At 41.8% G+C, this 17,913-nt stretch overlaps 1 protein-coding gene across 3 annotated transcripts; it reads right to left on the reverse strand.

Moving 5' to 3' along the window:
- Positions 1 to 1,168: 1,168 nt before the first annotated feature.
- On the reverse strand, positions 1,169 to 17,475 carry ZFP69B (ZFP69 zinc finger protein B). Of its 3 annotated transcripts, none has more exons than XM_024238176.3 (6): positions 17,361 to 17,475; positions 16,448 to 16,880; positions 12,906 to 12,991; positions 10,134 to 10,260; positions 9,766 to 9,864; positions 1,169 to 4,773 (listed from the first exon to the last, which is right to left on the reverse strand). In XM_024238176.3, exons 2-6 carry the CDS (start codon positions 16,572 to 16,574, stop codon positions 3,605 to 3,607), a joined length of 1,608 nt encoding a protein of 535 aa, XP_024093944.2. In that variant the 5' UTR covers positions 16,575 to 16,880; positions 17,361 to 17,475; the 3' UTR covers positions 1,169 to 3,604. The 3 variants fall into 3 exon arrangements, with proteins under 3 accessions (XP_024093944.2, XP_009250208.2, XP_024093946.1); XM_009251933.3 differs by having other exon boundaries at positions 9,766 to 9,861; positions 17,361 to 17,472; XM_024238178.2 differs by lacking the exons at positions 12,906 to 12,991; positions 17,361 to 17,475 and having other exon boundaries at positions 16,448 to 16,537.
- Positions 17,476 to 17,913: the final 438 nt, after the last annotated feature.

Here is a 17,913-nt window from a genome sequence, read left to right on the forward strand (position 1 = left end):
TTGTTAATCAGCCATATTTAAATGCATTTTAAACAAATTAGGCTGGGCACAGTGGCTCATGATTTGTAATTCCAGCACTTTTGGAGGCTGAGGCAGGTGATTGCCTGAGCTCAGGAGTTTGAGACCAGCCTGGGAAACATGGCAAAACCCCGTCCTACAAAAAATACAAAAATTAGCCAGATGTGGTGGTATGTGCCTGTAGTCTCAGCTACTCAGGGGGTTGAGGTGGGAGGATCACTTGAGCCCAGAAAGTTGAGGCCGCAGTGAGCCATGATCATGACGCTGCACTCCAGCCTGAGCAACGTAGTGAGACGTTGTCTCAACAAACAAACAAAAACAACCAAACCAAATTAAAACAGAAATACCCTTTTATCTTAAAGTATTGTCAGCTATGATTCTCAAAGGTATACGATTCTCAAATATTGGTCCACTTGCACAGAAAAGAAAAAGGAAACAAAAAATATTTCCTCACATATAAAATGTAGGTAGGAAAGTATATGGATTACATTTCTTTACTTTCATCATGGATACATAGTTCAATTCAGTTCAAATCAAAAGCATTCAATACATATTTACTGAGTCCCTTCTGCGTGCCAGGCACTGTTTTAGGTACTTGTGATACATCAGTGAACAAAACAAAGGCCCCTGCCCCCATGGGGCTTACATTATAGCCGGGGGAAAGAACAGTAAACAATAAACACAAATATGTGAAGTATCTAGGGTGTTAGAAGGTGATAGGTGATATGAAAAACATAGAGCAGGTGAAAGGGGTATGGGATTTCTCGATCTGGAAGGTAGACAGCTGCAGGATTAAATAGTATAGACAGGAAAGGCTTCAGTAAGAAGGCAACAACTGAGCAAAGATGAGAAGGTAAGGGTATAGGGCATCTGCAACAGCTAGTGAAACGGCCCAAAGGTTAGAACAAGGCTGGAGTTCGGGAGGTCTGGGCTGGAGATGCGAATCTGGCAGTTGTTAAACAGAGATGGTATTTTAAGCCAAAGCCTGTACGAGATCACTGAGGCAGGAACTACAGAGAAAAGTCATAGTGATGTCTTTCAGGGAAATAAGCAATTGGAGAAATTCAAATTCTTGGGAAATCTAAGACCATAGAAACATGGTAGAGTAATTTAAAGAAACAGTGTATACTCCACTCTTTTTCTGCCCATCTAAGTCACACAGGACTTAAGAGTTAGAGGCCAGCTTTTTTTTTTAAGTAAATGTAGTAATATGAAAAAGTCTAGAGATACTGGTATATATTCTGGATTTATAGCTTTACTTTAATTTACACTTACAATACTCATGTTTTTGTTCTATCTCCACATACAACAGTAAGAAGTTGAAGTTGACTTACTTCCAATTATGTCTGTAGGGATGGAGTATCTATTTCATCAAGTACAGTGAAGCCAATTCCTCCGCTTTTTCTCCAGATTTCCCTGCCTGAGTATGGCTCCTGCAGTCACCTTTCTCTGGTCGTCTTTGGTGGGCCTCTTCATGTGTTGTTCTAGGGGCTATCTTAAGAGACACTTCCACTTGATACAAAGCATATTTCAAATCTAATGTCGTATGCTTGGCAAAGGAAAAGTTAAATAAAGTTATCTGAAAGGTTTCTCCCCAGAATGAAGTCTCAATATATCTCTCTTCAGAAAGGTATCATTATGTTTTAAGGAATTGTGGTTAATTTTTGTAGGTATAATAATGGCTCTGTGGTTATGTTTTCAAAGAGTGCTCGTTTTTTAGAGATATATCTCAAAATATTTATGGATTAACCACAATAAAAAACCGATCATTATAGAGGGAAGTCTGCATAAATATCTCCAAAAATAATTCCTAGGCTCCAAGACAGCATTACAAATGCAGCGTTTAAAGAATTATTGCAACAAAATACTAAAGGAATTGCTAAGGAAATAATTTATGGCATATACACATACTAACCTGATACTAAATGATAGTCATTTCTAATCATTTTACATACTCTATGTGGGGGGAGAGAAAAATGACAGCCCTTGAGCCAAATGAAAAGTAACAGCTGTTTTTTAAATGCAGTTTATGGGAACCACTACTGCACACATTCATCAGTGGGTCTCAACCAGGGACAATTTTGGCCTCTAGGTACACCTGGCAATGTCTGGAGACATTTGTGACTGTCACAACTGGGGGAGGGGCAGCTATCATCATTGAATGCTGGCATCTTGTGGGTAGAAGCCAAGGATACCACTAAACATCCAAGGATGCACAGGGCAGCTTCCTATAGCAAAGTATTATCCAGTCCAAAATATTGGCAGTGCCAAGGCTCAGATACTCTAGTTTATATATTGTCTCTGGCTGTTTTTGTACTAAAATGGGGAAGTTGAATAGTTGTGACAGGGACCACACGGCCCACAACACCTAATGTATTTACTATCTGGCCCTTTACAGAAAGTTTGCCAATTCTTGCTCTATAGAAAACCATAAAATATAAATAAGCATCTCATGTACAGTAACTTATCTATCAATGCTAGAAAACTCCCTTTAACATTTTTTCTTCTAGAAATGAGAATCAACATTTTAATTTCTATCTCTTCTAGCCACATAAAGGGCTAGAGTAAAAGGCTGTACTATATTTTATTCTGATTTATTAAAGGGATACTTAAAACAGTGTTTCTCAAAAGTCAATCCACAGATCACTAACATGCCATGAAATTTCACTGGCACATAGTGAACTGGGAAAAGTAAAGACAAATGTGGGAGTCTGTCATAAAGCTGACATAATATAAAAAGGCTGTTCCTGGCCAGACATGGTGGCTCATGTCTGTAATCGCAGCATATTGGGAGACTGAGGTGGGAGAACTGCTTGGAGCCAGGAGTTTGAGACCAGCCCAGCAACATAGTGAGACTCTCTCTACAATAATAATAGTAATAATAATAAATTAGCCAGACATAGTGGTGCACATCTGTAGGCCTAGCTATTTGGGAGGCTGAGGCAGGAAGACTGCTTGAGCCCAGGAGTTTGAGGCTGCAGTGAACTATGATTACATCACTGCACTCCAGCCTGGGCAAGAGTGAAACTGTTTTTTAAAAAAGGGTCCGGGTCCGGGGGGCGGGGCAGGCACGGTGGCTCACACCTGTAATCCCAGCAGTGTGGGAGGCTGAGATGGGCGGATCACCTGAATAGTTCAAGACCAGCCTGGCCAACATGGTGAAACCCTGTCTCTACTAAAAATACAAAAATTAGCTGGGAGTGGTGGTGAGCACCTGTAATCCCAGTTACTCAGGAGGCTAAGGCAGGAGAATTGCTTAAGCCCAGGAGGTGGAGGTTGCTGTGAGATCAAGCCACTGCACTCTAGCCCAGGTGACAGAGCGACTCCCTCTCAAAAAAAAAAAAAAAAAAAAAAAAAAGAACAGGAAGGGGGAACTGTTCCTACATTTAAAAATATTAAAATGTCCTTTTTTTTCTGAAACAATGCTGATAATAGGTGGTTGTGTTTTTAATATGGCAAAATTAAGAGTTGGGAACATTGTGCCAAACCATTTTTTTAAATGTTTGTTTTTGGAAATCCGAAAATCAGGGAACCACTGATTTAGAATCTTTTGCTCCAACATAGATTCTTTGATGTTTAGTATATTTCACACAACATTGCTGAAGGTATTTCTTAAATGTGTTTTGCAGTGTCTAATAAGGGATGAACTACAGCTGAAGGCTTTTCCACACTCATTACAATCATAAGGTTTTTCTCCAGAATGAATTCTCTGATGTTTAGCAAAGGATGAATCATGCCTAAAGGCTTTCCCACAATGACTGCATTCATAAGGTTTTACTCCAGTATGGACTCTCTGATGGATAGAAAGATGTATTCTCTGGCTAAAGGCTTTCCCACATTCCTTACATTTATATGGTCTTTCTCCAGTATGAGTTCTCTGGTGTTGAGTTAGGTATGTACTATGGCTGAAGGTTTTACTACATACATTACAAATATAGGGTTTCACACCAGTATGAATAATCTCATGTTGCCTAAGGTGTCTAATCTGGAAAAATGCTTTTCCACAGTCTTTGCATGTAAAAGGTTTCTCTCTAACATGAGTTCTCAAATGCTGGATCAGTCCAATGCTCTGGCTGAAGGCTTTCTCACATACCCTACATTCATAGGGCTTCTCCCCGGTATGAATTCTAACATGTTGAGTAAGCGATGAAGGATGTCTGAAGGTTTTCCCACACTCCTTACATTCATAGGGTTTCTCACCAGTATGAATTCTCTGATGTGGAATAAGAGATGAACTTTGGCTAAAGGCTTTTCCACATTCCTTACATCTGAAAGGTTTCTCCCCAGTATGAATTCTCATGTGTTCAGTAAGGTGAATAAGCTGTTTGAAGATTTTTTCACAAATATTACATTCAAAGGTCTTCATTTTTGTATAACTCCTTGAATGATTAACTAAATCTATGTTGTATCTGCTTCTCTTTCCAGATGTGTCATATTTATGATCTCTTTTTCTTGGAAGACCTATTGGTCCTGGCATAACTTCTGACTTCACATTAATTCTTTTCTCAAATCTATTAGATTCTTGGCCTCTCTCCTGAGTGAATGTTTTCTTGCACATCAAGGGGATTTGCCCCTCACCCATTCTTTGGTTCTCTTGTTGGCTTTCTAGCTTATTACATTTGGAGATTCTTCCCCAGGTGGAATACATGGTGCTTCCTTTTGTAGATCCTTCCATGATTAGGCCACAATGTAATTCTTCCCACGAAATACCATTCTGTAAGGCTGACTCTTTGGTTTTTGTTTTGCTCTCCAAGTCTGAAAGAAATAAAAAATAAAATGACCCATATTCCCTGCACTTTAAAAAATTAATTGCCACAGTGAGAATGGGAGGACAAAATACATATACCAGGTACAGGAGTTTTGGATTGTCCTCAAATGTGATTCTGCCACCTAGAGAGCTGATATGAATACAAGTGAAGAAGTAGAGAAAAGAAGCTGTTAGAAGTATGTAAGGTAGACCAGGTGTGGTGGCTCATGCCTATCATCCCAGCACTTTAGGAGGCTGAGGCTGAGGATTGCTTGAGGCTGAGGATTGCTTGAGCCCAGGAGTTCGAGACCAGCCTGGGCAACATAAAGAGACCCTGTCTCTACAAAAACAAAAAACAAAACAAAAAACAAACAAACCAAAAAGCCAGACATGGTGGTGTGTGCCTGTAGTCCCAGCTACTTGGGAGGCTGAATTGGGAGGATCACTTCACATCTCAGCCTGTAATCACACCACTGCACTCCAGCCTAGGCAAGAGAGCAAGACTCTGCCTCAAAGAAAAATGTAAAATGATTTTAGGAAATTAGGAGGAGCTCATCCATGTGAACTGCAAGATAAAATAAACTAATAAGACAATAAGAGCAAATATCAGAAGATAAGATCAAGGAAAATAGAATTTCTTTTGACAGGGTCTCTCACTCCGTCACCCAGACTGGAGTGCAGTGGCGTGATCATGGGTCACTGCAGCCTTGACCTACCAGGCTCAAGCAATCCTCTCACCTCAGTCCCCCAAGTAGCTAGAACTTCAGGCACATGCCACCATACCTGGCTAATTTTTGTATTTTTTGTAGAGATGGGGTTTTACCATGTTGCCCAGGCTGGTCTCAAACTCCTGAGCTCAAGCAATCCACCTGCCTTGGCCTCCCAAAGTGCTAGGATTACAGGTGTAAGCCACGATGCCTGGGTGGAAGATAGGATTCTAACATCGTATCTTCTCAAGCCCATATTTCTATGACAACATTTTCTTTATTTACAAATAAAAGTATTTTAAAAGGTATCTCAAATACTTTTAAACACTAAAATAAAACACTGAATAATGTAGGAATGCACTGACTTTTAACAAAGAATAGCATCTCCCTAACTAGGATAAAATTCCCTCCAGTTGCTGAGGATTCTGAAATGTCTCCATTCATACATTTCCCACCAAAATGTATATGTGAATGTATGCATTTGTACATCTATGGTCTTAAATATACAGCTGTTAAAAAAAAAAAAAAGATCATGGTATACATATCTACATCTGTTTTAAGTCTTTTTTTTTTTTTTTTTTTGTGATGGGGTCTTGCTGTGTCACCCAGGCTGGAGTGGAGTGGGGCGATCTTGACTCACTGCAACCTCTGCCTCCCAGATTCAAGCAATTCTCCTGCCTCAGCCGCCTGAGTAGCTAGGATTACAGGCATGCGCCACCACACCTGGCTAATTTTTTTTTTTTTTTTGAGACAAAGTCTCACTCTGTTGCTAAGCTGGAATGCAGTGGTGCAATCTCTGCTCACTACAACCTCTGCCTCCTGGGTTCAAGTGATTCTCTGCCTCAGCTTCCCGAGTAGCTGAGACTACAGGCATGCGCCAACACGCCTAGCTAATTTTTGTATTTTTAGTAAAGACGGGGTTTCACCATGTTGGCCAGGATGGTCTCGATCTCTTGACCTTGCGATCCGACCACCTCAGCCTTCCAAAGTGCTGGGATTACAGGCTTGAGCCACCATGCCCAGCCACTAATTTTTTGTATATTTTTAGTAGAAATGGGGTTTTGCTATGTTGGCCAGGCTGGTCTCAAACTCCTGACCTCAAGTGATCTGCCTGCCTCGGCCTCCCAAAGTGCTGAGATTATAGGTGTGAGCCACCACACCTGGTCTTAAGTCTATATCTTTATGGGCCTCTTTTTATATCTGTACATTAAGTTTTATCTCATTCTTTATTTTTAAAAAATTTAAATTATTATTATATTTTAGAGATGGGATCATGCTATGTTGCTTCGGCTGGTCTCCAACTCCTTGACTCAAGTAATTCTCCTGCCTCAGCCTTCTGAGTTGCTGGGAAGACAGTGTAAGCCACCCAGCTAGGCTATCTTATTTTTTCTACAACTGCATTGCATTCTACCGCATGAACATAACATAATTTGACTTGTCCCTACTGAAAAACATTTCACTTGTCTCCAATTTTTCACTGTTATAAAATTACACCATAGTACATCGTTATACACAAATGCTTGTATACTGCTGTCAGTATTTCATTGGCTTTACTAGAGAAATTGATGGGTTGTGGATGCGTGCACACTCAGCAAATACGGGTGCCTTTCCCTGCATACTCACTGGATTTGATCAACCTTCAAATTTCTGCCAATATAAGAGGTAGAAAATGGCTTTTCAATTTGTGATAAAATGTTAATTACTCTGTAACATCTTTAAGGATAGAGAATATATATTTTATTTATTGTATACCTGGCATAAAATTTTTGGATGAAGGAGTTTCTCTGATATTTACCCTTACTATTCCTATCCATCCATTTTGGACTTTGCCAACCTAAAGCACCAATACTTCCTGTTCACAAAAAAATCTTATTCCTTAGTATTTCTAACTTCACTTTAGTAACAACACATAAAAAATGCTCAGAAATAGCTGAATAAATTTTGGAGTCAGCTTAAAAAGCAAGCAGAGATGTTTAGATTACTGATTACAGGGAATACGGAGATGTTTAATTTTTCTTTTTAAGGTAAAAACAAGATAAATGTTGTATTTCAAGTGGTCAAACCTGGCAGTAACATTCAAGAAGATTCAGAAAAAGAAAATAAGACATCAGCAAACGCAACTAGAAGGTTGAGTAACTCAGGCATAAAATGATGGAAACGTGCCTTAGTGTTGCCTCAACACAGATGAACAGTAGAAGTGGATCTAACAGGTAATATTAAGGAAGAAGCTGTGGGGAACCAGGGAAAAACAGAGTAGAAAACATGCTTAATGTTCTTGCTGATACCATGATTTCTAGAAACTGAAAGAACAGAGGAGGTTAGGATGAGAAACTTGTTTAGATGATATGGCTTCTGTTTTTGGATGTACTGGGTTTGAAGTACAGTGCTTCTATGTGGAGATGTTGTAAATGCCAGAGATACATAAGAATAGGGTTCATATGGATGTATAAAACAAAGATGAAAATATGGAGAATATGGGCATGGAAGGAATATTTGAAACCATCACAAAACATCTGTGGGAGTTTGTACAGAAATAGTGCAGCAGTGTAAAAAAGACAGAGATTCCTCAGAAATTGTGGTAGTCTGCTGGTTATTCCCTAAACTCTGTTCGCCCTGATTTTGGACATACGAATAGATTATATTTCCCAATCTCCCTTGAATTAGATCGAGTGAAGTCACAAAGGTCTCTCCTGTTAAGAGAATGAAAGTGAAAGTGATGTGAACCACCTTAGACTGGCCCATAAAAACCTCCCAAATGAGCTCCTTTGCTTATTCTATTCTAACTCCTCGCTTATTCTATGCTGGCTAAATGCAGATGATGAGGAAACCCTAGTGGACAGACGAGCCACGAGGTAGAAGAATCCTTCTGAATCACCAGATGAAGAGGAACTGTCCAGTGACCTAAACAATTTCTCCAGGGCCCAGTGCAGTGGCTCATGACTGTAATCCTAGCACTTTAGGAGGCCAAGGTAGGCAGATCACTAGAGGTCAAGAGTTCGAGACCAGCCTGGCCAACATAGCAAAACCCTGTCTCTACTAAAAATACAAAAATGATTAGCCAGGTACAGTGGCTCACACCTGTAACCCCAGCTACTTAGGAGGCTGAGGTAGGAGAATTGCTTGAACCCAGGAGGTGGAGGTTGCAATGAGCCGAGACTGCACCATGGCACTCCAGCCTGGGTGACAGAGCAAGACTCTGTCTCAAAAAAGAAAAAAAAAAAAAATTATCCAGATCAGTATATGATCAAGGAATAAGTTCATATTCTGTTTGAGATAACTTATAGCTCAAAATCTGTTGTGAAATTTTGGAGTCAATTTATTATAGTAGTTTAGCCTATCCTGACCTAGGCAGAAATCATGCATCTGCATTAAAAAAGACACTGATGAGAAACACTGAAAAAGCAATAAGAGAAACAGAGGAAGCAAAAATTATTAAACTAGTTGATAGAGGAAAGAATATTAAGGTGGCAAGGTCTGCATGTATAATCTAATGCAGCCATGTAAAATAGTGCCGTAAGAACACACAAATTGTGGTGTCAGAATGATTAGAGTTAAGATATTGAGTTCACCAAGTAGTAGCTAACTGTCCTGTATACATTTCTTAATCAGCCTCCTTTTCCTCATGTGTAAGACAGAGGTAATGTGGGACTTACAGAGAACCCGGCTATCATTCACAGAGAACCCAGGTAAATACCTGTCATTATTACTGTACTTCAATGTTAAAGAAGACTGTTAAAAGCCACTGGATCTGCTAAGAACGAATTCTGTGGTTGATTTCTCAAAGAGCCATACATTTTCTGGCATGAAAAGTTAAATTACACAAGTTAAAATGAGAGAGTTACAATTGAAACTGTGATCACAAAATAAGGATTAGAAAAATATTGAAAATGAAATCATTGAGAGACAGTGAAACTGACGGTAAAATGACATGAGAGTCCAGTGAAGTGGACTCTGTTTAATGAGGAGAGACCTGTGTAAATCTAAATGTACATGGGAAAGAAACTATGATCAGAGGAAGGCTTAGAATATTGGAGAAAGAGGTAAAAATCATGAAAGTCAGAACAAAAGAAATGATGAAGAAGGTTAACCCTGATGAGAAAGGCATCTCTTTTCCTCTGATTCCAGAGAGACTAATGAGAAGATGCAAGTGTGGGAAAAGGGTGACAGAGATAACAGAATCAACTTTCTTGAATGTACCATCCACATGGCCTCAGTCTTCCCCACAGCTTGGAGAAGGCCTTGAGGGGAATTCTCTGGCTAACATCACAAAGGCCCCACCTGCCTTGCACTTACCTGAACTTGGAACTCCTGAAATATCTCTCTCCATCAGCCATGGTTCTTCTCCTTTCTCCAGCTGGGAAATCACGCCAGGCTTGGAAAGCTGATATCCTGCTTACGGGGAAGAAAAGACTGTATGTGCTGAGGTCACAGAGCCATCCCAAGAATTTAAATATGGTTCTTTGGTATTCGGGCCTTCTAAAGAAAGCAGAGTAGAGTAGAAAGAACAGAGCAGAAAAGAGCATAGCAATCCTGACTGGGTGTTCAGAAGGAAACACAAAACCTCTAATACAGAACCCAAAGCCCAAACAAAGCTCTTAATTTAGAAACAAAGGTTTTCATCCAATAGGTACATTCTATTTTCAAGAGAAGCCCATCCTTACCCACTGAGACCAGGTTCCCATAGTTCTCCAGCATCACCTCCCGGTACAGATTCCGGTGAGCAGGGGCCAGCTGCCCCCACTCCTCCTGAGTGAAGTCCACAGATACGTCCTTGAAGGTTAACAGTTCCTAGAATATCAAATACGTTCCTTTTCAGCCAGACTTCGGGAAGTTGTTCTGACCTTGTCTGGATGCTAAGAGATTCTAGTCAAGTTTTCCTGGATACTCTCTTGCTAATCATTTAATTTATTCTAATGATTATAGATTACATAAAATGGAGGTTATAAAACAATGCATAAAACATGTAAGTTACCTCTGCAACTTACAATCTGGCTGAAGGGAAAATGTTCATGAAATATTAAAGAAGGTCACACTACAGTGTACAGTAATTTTGATTAAAGACAATAAAGTTCAGGAGTATCTGGGGAAGTGGGGAGTTCAGAAGGGGCTAAGGCCACAAGAGAAGACAGGGACTTTTGTTGGGCTGAAAGAATTGGTTAAAATGAGAATACTTTAGCATGGGTAAAATAACCCTACCTAGGTTTTTCTATTACTAATAAAAGTATGAGAGAACAGCACATTTTTGGAGGGAACATGAATTCTGCCTAGTAATGAAGATATCTGGACAGAGATAGACATTCTGGGGTAAGAAGTATAAGTGTCTATTATGTATGATCTACAAAAAATAAATAACCATTTGACAATTATTTTTTAAAAATACTCCATTAGAGAAATGCAAATCAAAACCATGATGAGATACGATCTCATGCCAGTTAGAATGGCGATCATTAAAAAGTCAGGGAACAACAGATGCTGGGGAGGCTGTGGAGAAATAGGAACGCTGTTACACTGTTGGTGGGAGTGTAAATTAGTTCAACCATTGTGGAAGAGAGTGTGGCAATTCCTCATGGATCTAGAACCAGCAATACCATTTGACCCAGCAATCCCACTACTGGGTATATACCCAAAGGATTATAAATCATTCTACTATAAAGACACAGGCACACATATGTTTATTGCAGCACTGTTCACAATAGCAAAGACTTGGAACCAACCCAAATGCCCATCAATGATAGACTGGATAAAGAAAATGTGGCATATATACACCATGGAATACTATGCAGCCATAAAAAGGGATGAGTTCATGTCCTTTGCAGGGACATGGATGAAGCTGGAAACCATCATTCTTAGCAAACTAACACAGGAACAGAAAACAAAACACCTCATGTTTGCACTCATAAGTGGGAGTTGTACAGTGAGATCACATGGACACAGGGAGGGGGACATCACACACCAGGACCTGTCAGGGGATGGGGGCTAGGGGAGAGATAGCATTAGGAGAAATACCTAATGTAGATGACGGGTTGATGGGTGCAGCAAATCACCATGGCACATGTATACCTATGTAACAAACCCGCACATTCTGCACATGTATCCCAGAACTTCAAGTATAATTAAAAGAAACAAACAAACAAACAAATAAAAACCTCCCAAAAGCTAAGAGAATTCAGAAGCTGGAAGGCTGAAATAACAACAAATCCCCTAAGTATAGAAAATATTTTAATGCTTTTGTATTGTAAATAATTCTGAAATGCATTTCAGGCCTATTAGGCTGATGTTAGCATCCACATTTAACCTATGAGAAAGCTGAATTTGAGAAAAGTTAAAGACATAGGATTAAACCCTATGATTTAAACACATGATTAAACCATGTGATTTTGGGAGCCAAGATCACTCCACTTTAAAACTCTTCTGTTCTCTAATAATACCCTCTTCTGTTTCTCTGACTCCTCTCTAATTTTCTTGAGTTTCCCTATGCCTCTGGGGTTTGGTAGTGCAGAGCTTTGCCAATGCTATCAGTTTTCTGACTACTTCATTTAGGACACACGGCACACTGTTAAACTGCTATTAGAAGTTTTCCTTCCTTTTCTGCTTAGCCTATTTAGCTCATGCTCTTCATGACCTGCCAGTATCTTCTCTACTCATTTCTTTTTTCAGTTACAGTTCTGCTCTAGGACTTGACCAAAAATCCTCACTTAAAGGTCATCAATGAAGTGTATACATCTCCAAGAATATCAGAAACTGATTCTGTTGACTTTTACATGTTGCTTAAAATGACTCATGTTTGTCTTTCTCCCAGATGATATGTGAATTTCATGGGCAAGGACTACATTACATTACTTCTTCTCCTCTCTTTTTCTCTCTCACACACACATGCGGCCTCAGCACAATATATTTATTGGATAAATGGCTAGAGGTTTGCAAAAACAAGAGGTTTCCTGTGGAGGGTTACTACTGGTGGGGAGATTACCTATGAAATCAACTGATGTGGCCTGGTTTTCTGAGGAAGAACAGGCAAAGAAAAGCCAATCGACCGGGCGTGGTGGCTCACGCCTGTAATCCCAGCACTTTGGGAGGCCTAGGTGGGCGGATCACGAGGTCAGGAGATTGAGATCGTCTGCCTAACACGGTGAAACTCCGTCTCTACTAAAAACACAAAAAATTAGCCAGGCGTGGTGGCAGGCACCTGTAAGTCCCAGCTACTTGGGAGGCTGAGGCAGGAGAATGGCGTGAACCCAGGAGGCGGAGCTTGCAGTGAGCCGAGATCGCGCCACTGCACTCCAGCCTGGGTGACAGAGTGAGACTCCATCTCAAAAAAAAAAAAGAAAAAAAAGAAAAGCCAATCCAGGAAGTTGAGTCAAAGAAAATCAAACTCCTACACTCTTAAAATCTGAGAAACAATGTCAAGAAAGTGACCAGAAACTCCAACCCACCTGGGATTCTGCTGTCAGGGATCCAAGGGTCACTCTACTCTCTAAACTTTCTCCCTGGGTCTCATCAGCATCCTGAGACAGCAGAGCTGGGGAAGGAAAAGAGCCATGAGGTTTGCATCTCCCCAAATCACCCAAACAGAGAAACTGCCTACAGACCCACTCATTGTGGCTTCTCCCCAAAAACGTTCACAAACACGGACATTTAGAGGGACTCAAGAGCAGCTCAAAGCCTCCTTAATAAGGAGGACCTGCTGCAAGCTGCTTTCACCATTAATATTTCCCAATGGTCTTAGAGATCTCTCAGGCCAATCTCTTGTTCAAAAATCCTCAAAGGCTTCCCCACTGACAAGAAAGAAAAATGCAAACACTTCAATATAGATTTCTTTTTTGTTATTTTTTAATTATTATTATTATTTTGAGATAGAGTCTTGCTCTGTCACCCAGGTTGGAGGGCAGTAGCATAATCTTGGCTCACTGCAACTTCCACCTCCCAGGTTCAAGAAATTCTCGTGCCTCAGCCTCCCGAGTAGCTGGGATTACAGGCGTGTGACACCACACCCAACTAATCAACATAGATTTCAAGATCCTCCACAACCAGTCCATGGCTTCTCCAAGTATTATCTCCTCTAAACATTATCCTTCATCCACTGGACACCTACCCACACAATCCTAGTACCATTCTTTGAACACATCTGGATAGTACCCCACCCAAATCCTATTTGGTGAAAAACTGAGATATCCTTCAGGCCCAGTTGAAGTAAAGTTTTCCCAGACACCCCTAATGAGAAGAAAGTTTATTCTCTCCTATGCTTCCCAAAAGCTTGGTTTTTATATCTATTCTAGTATCTATCTCAGGCTGCTTTTTACTTTATTTGTATAATTATCTCTCTCAATTGAGTATTAATGAGGGTATGGATAAAAACTGTATCTTGCTCATTTTTCTCCATCTGCTAAAGTGCTACACATAACACACTGCCAGCTTTCTAGAATTTAAGTAATACTGGCTGAATTTGAGGTATTAAAAATATGCACCACAGGCCGGGCCCGGTGGCTCAAGCCTGTAATCCCAGCACTTTGGGAGGCTGAGGTGGGTGGATCACGAGGTCAGGAGTTCGAGATCAGCCTGGCCAAGATAGTAAAACACTGTCTCTACTAAAAATACAAAAATTAGCTGGGTGTGGTGGCAGGCGCCTGTAATCCCAGCTACTTGGGAGGCTGAGGCACGAGAATTGCTTGAACCCGGGAGGCAGAGGTTGCAGTGAGCCAAGATCGCGCCACTGTACTCCACCCTGGGTGACAGAGCAGGACTCTGTCTCAAAAAAATATATATATATATATATGTGTATATATATATATACATATATATGTGTGTATATATATACATATATATACACACACACACATATATATGTGCACTAGAGGCCGGGCGAGGCGGGCAGATCACTTGAGATCAGGAGTTCAAGACCAGCCTGGCCAACATGGTGAAACCCCGTCTCTACAAAATACAAAAAACTTAGCTGGGTGTCGTGGTGCACACCTGTAATCCCAGCTACTTGGGAGGCTGAGGCATGAGAATCGCTTGAACCCGGGAGGTGGAGGTTGCAATAAGCCAAGATCGCACCATTGGACTCTGGCCTGGGTGACAGAAAAAAAAAAAAAAAAAAGCACTAGGAATTAAGGGACACGAATAACTGTCTTTGTATTTTATTCCAACTTTTTATCATGAATATTGAACATCCATACATCCACCTCTAGATTCAATAATTGTTAATATTTATCATATCTGCTTTACCTATCTACATTTTTTCTGAAGCACTTCAAAGTTGTCTGCATCATAATACTTTATCCCTAAATATATCAAATAAGGATCTTCTCTTGTATAACCACAATACTATTTATTAAATCTATGAAAATTAACAATAATTCCATAGTATCATCTAAATATTCAGTCCATATTTAGATTTCCTCAACTGTTTCCTCAACTTTTATTCTGGATTTTTTCCAAACCAGGAGTTAATCAAGGCTCGCACATTCAAAGTGGTTGTTACCTCTAGTCTCTTTTATTCTAGAATAAGTACTTCCCCTTTCTTCATGATGTTGTCTTTTTAAGATACAAGAACGGTCTGACTGTATCCTCAATGTGGGGTTTATCTTATTTCTCCATCCCCTGTATTTTCTGTAAACCAGCAGTTCAGTCTTTAAACTTAATTTAGGATCACGTTCAACATTTTTGGTAGGAATACCTTGTAGGTGGTACTAGGTGCTTTATATTACAGTATCCGCAAAGTATAAAGTGTCCGGCTATCCCATTACTGAGACATTTTATTAAAACTGTGACCACCACACCTCACCACTGGAAAATTATGTTCATTCCTTGCCATTTAGTATGTAATTTCAGGGGATAATACTTTGATATCATGTGAGTATCTGTTCCCCATTAACCTTTCAATTATTTTATTTACGGTAAAAGATTCTATCATTCTTTCTACATTTATTTATTTATTTATTTATTTTTGAGACAAGGTCTTGCTCTAACACCCAGCCTGGAGTGCAGTGGCGCCATCTCAGCTCATTGAAACCTCCGCTTTCCTGGTTCAAGCGATTCTCGTGCCTCAGCCTCCCGAGTAGCTGGGATTCCAGGCATGTGCCACCACGCCCAGCTAATTTTTGTATTTTTAGTACAGATGGGGTTTCATCATGTTGGCCAGGTCTCAAACTCCTGGCCTCAAACTCCTGGTCTCAAGCAATCCGCCCACCTCGGCTTCCCAAATTGCTGGGATTACAGGCATGAGCCACCACACCTGGCCTCATTCTACCTTCATTATTGGCAGGCATTTTCTGTAAAAAGCTTTCCCTCACCAACTGAAGAGGATCTAAAAGGCAAGGTAAATGCACATTCATTCCCATAATAACCTGTTTTTCAGAGTAAGGAATCAGTGTATTAATTACCTCCAATGTTTGCAAATGAATTTCCCCCCCGTCTTTCTCTATTTTAAGTGTCCAGGTGATCATGTGGAATTTTACTTATTCAAGGTGTTACCATCAGTTTGGATACTTAAGCTTTCCTAAAGCTGTCGAGTGAGAGACCCTTAAACCTGGCCTCTTTTGACACATATCCATTAGTCTTTAAGCTCTTCCTTGCTTTCTAGCACAAGTTACTCCAGGCTCACCTGGTACTTCCCCTGCTGCTTCTCCTTCTGACCTAGCCACCAAGTTCCTGTGTGACCCTGGGCATTCCTCCCATTTGATTTACATTTCCCCACTGTTAGAATAAGAAAAATCAGGTTAAGTCCATCCTGCCCCACATGGCCATGGGAAAGATGAAAATAAATAATATACATAACCATGACACTGAAATACTGGTCCTAGGCTGAACTGACCACTACTACTTAGGAAAACCCCAGACTAGGAGCCACACTCAAGAACTCCGGAAACCTTCCACCCACTCGTCTCCCTAAGAGATGCTTCCGCTCAAGTGACTCATTCCTTCGCACACTAGAGGGGCTGCTTTTCCTCCCTCCTACCCAGCAGTTTATTCTCACCTTCTGCTTTAAACATTTTAGTCACATCCTCCCACAGGGCCACCCGCTCCGTGGCCATCTTTGGATGACGCAACTTCACCCAGGTGCTGGCCTCGGTGGGCAGGGTGATCAGGAGCTGCTGCAGCATGACGGCGTCCGCACTCCTTTCTGAGGACCCTCTGTCTTAGCCCATAGGGCTTGTCCACCTCTGATGAGGAAATTGCTGGAAGCTCTGACAGGAGGCTTCCCAATTGTACTGATCTCCTTAATCGCCGACTCCTACTCCTCAATGTCCTCTCTCAGGAACCCAGGGAACATACAGTATCAAAATCCGAGATCTGGACTTGTGTCTGTCATCGGCTCTCAGGGCGCATCTCCCAACTTGAGCTCCATCTGTCTCCTCGGCCAGCAGCTGGAGGCGCCAAGTATTTACTCTCAGCAGCCCCTGCAGATGCTGGGCAGAAGACAATAGAATCAGCAAAGGACCAAGGAGGCTCAGTCATAGGGCAGAACGCTAGAACGTATATGGATCACTGTAAAATGTTTCCAAAAGATACACGGAGGCAGTGGGCAGACACAGCCCACAAAGTTCAAAGCACCGCGCAGGTGTCAGGAAGCACAAAGAGACGAATACAACCCAACTCTTTGCTTGGGGCAGTAATTATGTGTAAAGTAGCCGGGGATTTGGAATCTCAGCTCTTTCACTAGTCGGCTGTAGCAAACCGCGAAACCGCCAGACCCCGCTTCCTCCTCCCCAAATGAGAGGCTAAGTCCTCCCCACAGAGCGGGACCCGTCCGGCCCTAGCCTCCCAGCCTTTGTCTGAGCACGACTCCGGGGCTGCAGAGAGCACCGCGCGCGACAGGGTGGCCGCGGGCGGAACTCGCGCTTCCCGGCTCGCCCAGCTCCCCAAGCCCGGGACAGCCACCCGCTCACCCTCTCCTAACTGGGCCGGCACGCCCCCGCCTTCCCACCGCTGCAGCCGGGTCCCGGCACCGCGCGGCCAAGCTCCCACGTAGCGCGGCGGCGGGCAGTCGGGGCCCAGTGCGCCTGCGCAGCGGCTGCCTGGAGCATGGCTCCCAGCGTCCTACCCGGGAGCCGCTCCGCCGGCGCAGACGCCCCCACCGGTGCGCGCCGGGTTGGCTGCATTCAGGGGCTCCCAGTATCAGATCCCTGCGAGCATCATCAGCTTGGCTCCTGCAGGAGGAGACGGAGCCTACGTTCTTGGGCCCCAGACTCTGATGAAGAACAACCATCTTTCCTCCGCTGGGAAAATGCACGTGAACGTTTAGGGTGAGCCTTTGAAACCCTTGACAAGAGGGAGCCATCGGCATCACGTTTTTTGGTGAAACGACACTGGTGTAAAATAATCCATAGCACTTTCCCTAAATATTATGTATATGCCAGTTATTTCTCAGCAGACAGTTGAATGGACTCCGGTATATTAAAATAATACCACAACAGTTTTCTGTTCTAGTTTTCAATAAAA

This window comes from Pongo abelii, chromosome 1 (assembly GCF_028885655.2).
Source record: "Pongo abelii isolate AG06213 chromosome 1, NHGRI_mPonAbe1-v2.0_pri, whole genome shotgun sequence".
NCBI lineage: Eukaryota > Metazoa > Chordata > Mammalia > Primates > Hominidae > Pongo > Pongo abelii.

Excerpts from the sequence above, each read along its gene's own strand:
- ZFP69B (XM_024238176.3), bottom strand. The coding sequence starts at position 16,574 with ATGCTGCAGCAGCTCCTGATCACCCTGCCCACCGAGGCCAGCACCTGG. Across the intron at positions 10,261-12,905 it reads CCCTGACAGCAGAATCCCAG|GAACTGTTAACCTTCAAGGA; the intron begins GTGGGTTGGAGT and ends TTGATATTCTAG. Across the intron at positions 9,865-10,133 it reads TGGGAACCTGGTCTCAGTGG|CAGGATATCAGCTTTCCAAG; the intron begins GTAAGGATGGGC and ends CTTCCCCGTAAG.